General features: G+C 61.6%; 1 protein-coding gene across 3 annotated transcripts; it reads left to right on the top strand.

The window, feature by feature from the left end:
- Positions 1-239: 239 nt before the first annotated feature.
- ZNF319 (zinc finger protein 319) lies at positions 240-6,242 on the top strand. 3 transcript variants are annotated; one of them, XM_046680195.1, is made up of 4 exons: positions 240-375; positions 1,157-1,245; positions 2,379-4,370; positions 4,608-6,242. In XM_046680195.1, exons 3-4 carry the CDS (start codon positions 2,634-2,636, stop codon positions 4,620-4,622), a joined length of 1,752 nt encoding a protein of 583 aa, XP_046536151.1. In that variant the 5' UTR covers positions 240-375; positions 1,157-1,245; positions 2,379-2,633; the 3' UTR covers positions 4,623-6,242. The 3 variants fall into 3 exon arrangements, with proteins under 3 accessions (XP_046536151.1, XP_046536149.1, XP_046536150.1); XM_046680193.1 differs by having other exon boundaries at positions 2,379-6,242; XM_046680194.1 differs by lacking the exon at positions 1,157-1,245 and having other exon boundaries at positions 312-375; positions 2,379-6,242.
- Positions 6,243-7,041: the final 799 nt, after the last annotated feature.

Raw genomic sequence — 7,041 nt, 5'->3', positions numbered from 1 at the left:
GCCTCGCTCCGCGCCGCCCGCTCCTCCCGCAGCCGCCGCCGCCCCGGCTGCCGCTCCTCCCCCAGCCCCGCCTCCCTGGCCCCCGCGCCGCCCGCCTGTCCGCCGGTCTCTGCAAGGCCATCGGTCTGTCCGCCCGCCCTCCCGGCGCTCCTCCGCCCCGGCCCCGCTATCCCGGTCGCGCACGTCGCTTCCTCGGTTCCGGCCGCCGCTAGCCCGTCCCCCGCCCCCGGGCCGGCCGCCGCCGCTACGCGAGGCCGGGGATTGGCAGCGCGCGTAGGCCGCGCCGCCGCCGATGGAGCCGGAATAAAGGGGCGGCAGAGAGAGCAGCCGGTCGCCGCTCGCCCCGCGCCCGACCCCGCGGGCGGCCTGGAGCAGGTGAGCGGCGGGGCGCCCGGGGCCGCGGCTGGGGGCCACTCCCGCGCCCGCCGCACCCCTTCTCCAGCCGGCCCGGCCGCCCCCCTCCGGGCGACCCGGTGGCCTCCCGAGCTCCTGGGCGGCCCAGGCCAGCCTCGACGCGCAGCCGCTCCCGGACCCAGCCCGCGGCCCCGGGGCCTTTCCCGGGCCCAGTCGCCCGCGGGGCCGGCGCTCGGCCGCAGCGGCCAGGCCATTCCCGGCGCGGGCTGACAGGAGGCCGCCCAGCTGGGCCGGCGGGCAGTGCCGGCGGGAGGTGACCAGCTTTCATTCGGTTTCCCGGGGAGGAGGAATGGCTGGGGTGGGGCGCAGGTGGGGGCCTCCCCTTGCCTCCCGTACCCTAGTCTCTCCTCCTCTCCTGGCTGCACCTTCCTGGAGGGGGGCCGGGGTGGGCCGTGGAATTGGGGGCTCAGGGCCCGGGACCTTGGGTCTGGCAGCCGTTCATGCCGGAAAAAAAACAGTTGGGTTGCCGCAGCCGGACCTAGACCGCACTCAGAGTAGCTCCGCTTGCCTCGTTCCTGGGGAGGCTTCAGTACCTGCTTGCTCATGCAACCTGCTGCCTCCACCCATAGCCGCGGCTCCTTTCCTTCTTCCCTTCCCAGAAGATGCTGAGGATGACAGCTGTTCGCCTGACTCGTAACGTTTCCTTGGCAGAACAGTTAGAGGCCAGGCTGGCCTGCGAAGGCATCCCCTTCCTTCTCCTCTTTCCCTCAGGAGAAAACTTAGAAACTTTTCAATGTTACAGGCAGAGGAGCCCGGAACCTGAAAGCGGGTTGCATCTGATTCTGAAAGTTCCTCCCTCTCACTGTCATTACCTTATGCTGCCACAAAGTGGTGAGTTAGAGATTTGCCTGGGCCGGGTGGTCCTTACCTTCCATTGATTACCCAGAATGTTAGAGACTTGGAGCAAGGGAGCAGGGTTGTCTCCGGAAAGGGGATGAGGAGAAAGGCTCTGTGGTTGGCATGCGACTTCCCACATTGCAGAGGCAAACTCGTAATTGCTCACATTTTCCTGCAGGCCTCGGCACTGTCAGATTCAGAGGCCTGAGGACTTTTTTTGATGCTCGGGGAGATGACTAGAGTGGGGAGGTTCTGCTGTGTAAACATTGAGGCTGGGTGGGTCTGGGGACCTATGGTCTAAACTCCATCCTGTGTTGGCTCAGGTCCCTGCAAGGCCATCCAGCCTGTTGTGGAGAGAGAGCAGGTGCACGGTCAGGGAGGAGTGCCTGGGGGGTAGTTGAGAGGGATGTGGGCCAGCCCCTCACAGGAAAAGGTTGTTTGAGATGGTCCTCGGTTCCATGTAGTTGTTTTCGATGTTGACTGACTGAGGCTGTTTGCTGTTGGGCCCTCAGATGTGGGAGGGCTGGCCTCTTAGACCTGGCAGGCTGTACTCCTGAGAGATGATGTCCTGGGTTAAGATTCAGGGCAGCAGTGGGAGAGGAGCTGGCAGGCCCCAGGGAGGCCTCAAGCAGAGGCTCTCTGCTTTAATCTATCTTCTATATTGGGCTTCCAAGTGAGAATTTATTTGCAAAAAAAAGTTATGCAGCTAAAATTATTGTTTTGGACACCATGGCCCTAACTGGTCGGTCTTCCCCTCCTTCTTGCCTTGGAGCATGAGCAGAATTGGTGATTTCTTTGTATTGTGGGCAGATCACCCCAGCCTCTCACCTGTGAGACAGCTGACTAAAGGGGGTTGGCAGTAAGCTGGGACGCTGGGGTGCCCTGGCCCAGGGATGGGGAACTGAGGGGGCGTGAGGGTAGAGACAGCACCATGCGCTTTCCTGGAGGGGCTGAGCTGCCAGCAGACTTCGTCAGTGTGTGAAGACAGCAGATCTCCAGCCCTGAGCCTCTCTCCCTTCCCTGATGTGGTTTATGGCAATGTGGTGCATGCAGGCAGCGTAGGGAGAGGGCCCAGGGAACAGCTGTGTGTCCCTGCTTCACGCTCACGATTTCTCTCTTCTCTACAGAACCAGTCCTCGGGGAAGGCAGAGGCTCCCTGGCATTGCTGGCACCCTGCCTCGAAGAACCCCCCCATCCTGTAGGCAGAGCCTTGTAGTCCGTCTTGGTTAATGACTTGCGCCGTCTGACCAGTCCCTCTTCTGTGCCTTGTCCGAGGTCCTTCTCCATACCTGATCCTGGGCAACTTCTCTCTCTGGGTTGGGTCACCTTAAGCAGGGAAACTGAAGCCATTACTCTCCAAACCCTGTTTCATCTTCCCAAGCATGTCGGAAAGCTGGCAGCAGCCGCCACAGACGCAGCCGCAGCAGCCTCAGCCACCACAGCCTCAGCACCACGCAGAGCCACCACCGGCCCTGGCCGAGCACACACTGCCCCCGGGCACAGCTGAGAACCCGCTGGGCTGTGCGGTCTATGGCATCCTCCTGCAGCCCGACCCGGGCCTGCAGCCCCCCCAGCACGCGCCCCTGCAGGCAGCAGGCGAGCCAGGCCCGAAGTGTGGTGTGTGTGGTCATGACCTGGCACACCTGTCCAGCCCACATGAGCACCAGTGCCTGGCAGGCCACGACCGCTCATTCCAGTGCACGCAGTGTCTCAAGATCTTCCACCAGGCCACTGACCTGCTGGAGCACCAGTGCGTGCAGGCCGAACAGAAGCCTTTTGTCTGTGGGGTCTGCAAGATGGGCTTCTCGCTGCTCACCTCGCTGGCGCAGCACCACAGCGCGCACAGTGGCACCGGTGGCCTCGTGAAATGTTCCATCTGTGAGAAGACCTACAAGCCCGCCGAGGCGGCTGAGCCAGCGGCCACTGCTGCCCCCTCGCTGCCCCAAGCTGCCCCTCCACCTGCGGTCGCTCCTGCTGAACAGGCCGACAAACCCTACAGCTGCCCCATCTGCCAGAAGCCCTTCAAGCACCTGTCGGAGCTCTCGCGGCACGAGCGGATCCACACCGGGGAGAAGCCATACAAGTGCACACTGTGTGACAAGAGCTTCAGCCAGTCCTCGCACCTGGTACACCACAAGCGCACGCACAGCTCGGAGCGGCCCTACAAGTGCGCGGTCTGCGAGAAGACCTTCAAGCACCGCTCCCACCTGGTGCGCCACATGTACGCGCACTCGGGCGAGCACCACCTGTTCCGCTGCAACGTGTGCGAGTTGCACTTCAAGGAGTCGTCAGAGCTGCTGCAGCACCCGTGCACGCCCAGCGGGGAGCGGCCCTTCCGCTGTGGGGAGTGCCAGAAGGCCTTCAAGCGGCCGTCGGACCTGCGGCAGCACGAGCGCACGCACAGCGCCGAGCGGCCCTTCAAGTGCGACCTGTGCCCCATGGGCTTCAAGCAGCAGTACGCGCTCATGCGGCACCGGCGCACGCACAAGACCGAGGAGCCCTTCAAGTGCGGCCTGTGCGAGAAGGGCTTCGGGCAGCCCAGCCACCTGCTCTACCACCAGCACGTGCACACCCTCGAGACCCTCTTCAAGTGCCCCGTGTGCCAGAAGGGCTTCGACCAGTCGGCCGAGCTGCTGCGGCACAAGTGCCTGCCGGGCGCGGCCGAGCGGCCCTTCAAGTGCCCGGTGTGCAACAAGGCCTACAAGCGGGCGTCGGCGCTGCAGAAGCACCAGCTGGCGCACTGCTCCGCGGCCGAGAAGCCGCTGCGCTGCACGCTGTGCGAGCGCCGCTTCTTCTCATCCTCGGAGTTTGTGCAGCACCGCTGCGACCCAGCCCGCGAGAAGCCCCTCAAGTGCCCGGACTGCGAGAAGCGCTTTAAGTACGCGTCAGACCTGCAGCGGCACCGGCGGGTGCACACGGGCGAGAAGCCCTACAAGTGCCCCAACTGTGACAAGGCCTTCAAGCAGCGGGAGCATCTCAACAAGCACCAGGGGGTGCACGCCCGGGAGCAGCAGTTCAAGTGTGTGTGGTGCGGTGAGCGCTTCCTGGACGTGGCCCTGCTGCAGGAGCACAGCGCGCAGCATAGCGCGGCGGCTGCAGCTGCCGAGGGCGCCTACCAGGTAGCCGCCTGCCTGCCCTGAGTCCCGCCATGCCCCCCACCAGGCCCAGGCCAGCCCAGCCTCCTCACGCCCAGCCCTCTATCCAGCTGGGTGTTCTCAGGCCCAGGGCAGGAGGATGAAAGGGCACCGGGCAGGTGGAGGGTGTGGGTGCCTGGCACTCCTGGTACCGGCCTGGAGGTGGGGGGAGTCTGGTTGCTGTGACTGGTCCTGATTCCACAAACCTCTTTTCCATTACAGGATTCGCTTTCTTGAGAGCCGTCAGCCTCCCTTGTCTCAGGGGGGCCTGGAGCCAGGCTGGAAGTCAAGTGGCCTCTCTCTGCCCCCAGGAGGGGGTGGTACCAGCCTAAGCTTCCCCAGCCTTGCCTAATTAGAAACCAGATAGGTTAGGAAAGAGGATGGTCATGGTGGGGCCTGGGAGAAGGGCTGGACCCCAGAGGTGGGCTGGATGTAGGGCATCCCCCTTCGAGTTGCTGTTTGAGTAAGAAGGCCAGCTTTGTGATGTGGTCCTGGGGACCAGGAGGGCAGACTGTGGGCCACAGGCCTCGCTGCTCCAGCCGGGGGCGATGCTTTCTCTGTTTCTGACAGGTGAGGCATATAGGAGGGCTGTACATCCATGGGCTGGATCTGCCTGGAGAGCTGTTGGCCCAGCCGGAGGAAGGAGACAGAGAGGTTCTCCTGTGACCACTCAGCCAGAGAGTGTGGTCCACAGGGAGAGGAGGAGAGGCGGCCTTTGCACTGAGTCGAATCTCGCTGCTTGGGAAGGGCCCCTCTGCCTGTGCAGCAGGTGCCAACCTAGCTCTGGTTGGGAATGTGCTGTCAGCCAGATAGAACTGCTGATGTGAAAGAAGGAGATTGTTAGACCACCTGGTGCCTGGGAGGAAGCAGGGCTGAGCCCGTGATCTTCCCAGTGGATGCGAACACGTGTCCTCCCACTTGAATTGTGTGAACCAAAGCGTCAAGGGCATGGCCCCAGTCAGTTTGCCTCAGCCCTACTTCAGGGCCAAGGCCAGGCCTGGGTAGCGAGGGGCTGGGGGAGGTGACAGGACTCTGGGAATGGCATCTGACTGCACAGTGCCCTCCCAGCCCATGGGAACCCTCCCCCATCAGTCTGGCTGCTGGCCTGGACCCCAGGGGGCTTGCGCTGCCAAGATGCTCTGTACAGCATCCAGCTACGTCCAAGGCCAGAGCATTCTCCCTTGGGTCTTCCTAGGGTCCCCCTAGGTCTCTGGCTGCCCACAGGGCTCGTGCAGCCAAGGATGTCCAGGGCTTAGGGAGCAGGCAGGGAAAGAGGGTTGTTAAGGAAACCAGTAGGTAGCTGCAGTCGACTGATCTCACTGGACGGCAGGGGCCCTCAGGAAGCCCAGAGGACCTTTATTATCAAAGAGATGATTTTGAACCCAGCTGTGCCCCTGCCATCTCCCAGCCCCCTCCCCTGGTCGTGGGTCTTAAAAGATGACTTTGATCAGTGCATGCACCCAGGGCCCAGAGGAATAGGAGACCCGCCTGGTCCCACTCTCAGCTAAGTCTAAACAGCCCACGTGGGCCGCCTCTGTCTGCCTGGGTCCCCTTCCTGTGCCTGCAGAGAGGGGCTGGGGCTCCCCTGGGTGCTGGCTTTCAGTCACAATGCCTCAAAAGACGGGGAACCCAGGCTGACAACAGTCTCAACGGCTAATTTTTTCCTTTCATTTTGCTTTCTAAAAGCAGTTGTTATACTATTCATAACATTGTATAGTTTAATTTCATGTCATTTTGGATCTTCTATAAAAATGTGAGAATCTGGATTTTTAAAAAGAATGACTCCATTTTAGATAGCCCCTTTTGATGTTAATATATAGTGAGTCCAATGTATGCTTTAGAAGTAAAGACATTGACCATCACAGACCCAAGCCCTGCTTGTTCTGGTCATTCTTTGACGGGGCAATGATGGGACGTGAGAGGGAGAGAGGTGTGCAGGCCAGGGGGCAGGCTTGGCACTGGGACCCAAGGCTAGGTCCCAATCCTGAGTTTTGAATGTCCTGGTTGTGTGACTCTGGGCAAGTCACTAACCTCTCTAGGTCTCAGTTGCCTCATCTATAAAATGGGGAGGTAAGCCCTTGTCTTGCTTAGTTGTTGTTAGAATTAAGTGCCATCCTGTACGGAGGCCCTGGTGGGGAAGCTGTGAAGATGCTGACATTCCCAACTGTGGGCAGGACACCTGGGGCCTTGGGAATGGGCCCGTAGCCGTTTGACCTCATTGGGCTTTAACCACAGTCCCTGCAAAGGGAGCTGGGCCATGAGGGACAGTGGCTCATGGATGGTCAGAAGCCAGGGACTGGGCCTGGTAAGCATAAGAGCTTGCTCACCCCCAGTAGAAAACCAGGGCCTGCCTGGAGTGGCAGTAGACTCAGCCAGACAGGCCCCGCCCCAGAGGGTCACCTGCTCCCGGCCCACTTCCATGCACCTTGTACACACGATCCGTCCACACGCCCAACCCAGCCACCTCCACCTCAGCCTTCCTACACCTTTTCTTCTGTAGCCCCATCCCTGTCCCTTAGTGGGCTGACTGCAACTCAGGCTTCTTCCCTTTCTCAAAGGCAAGGGTGGAGGTGGGGAGAGAGGAGAAACAACCTCCTCAGGTCTGGGCATCTGAGAGCCAGTGGAGGGTGGTCTGCAGGGACATCCTGCCCTGGGG

Source organism: Equus quagga, chromosome 13 (assembly GCF_021613505.1).
Source record: "Equus quagga isolate Etosha38 chromosome 13, UCLA_HA_Equagga_1.0, whole genome shotgun sequence".
NCBI lineage: Eukaryota > Metazoa > Chordata > Mammalia > Perissodactyla > Equidae > Equus > Equus quagga.
The sequence above is the reverse complement of the archived record's forward strand: the minus strand, read 5'-3'. Positions and strand labels throughout refer to the sequence as shown.

What these genes read in the sequence shown, in the direction of transcription:
- ZNF319 (XM_046680193.1), top strand. Translation starts at nt 2,634, where the DNA reads ATGTCGGAAAGCTGGCAGCAGCCGCCACAGACGCAGCCGCAGCAGCCT.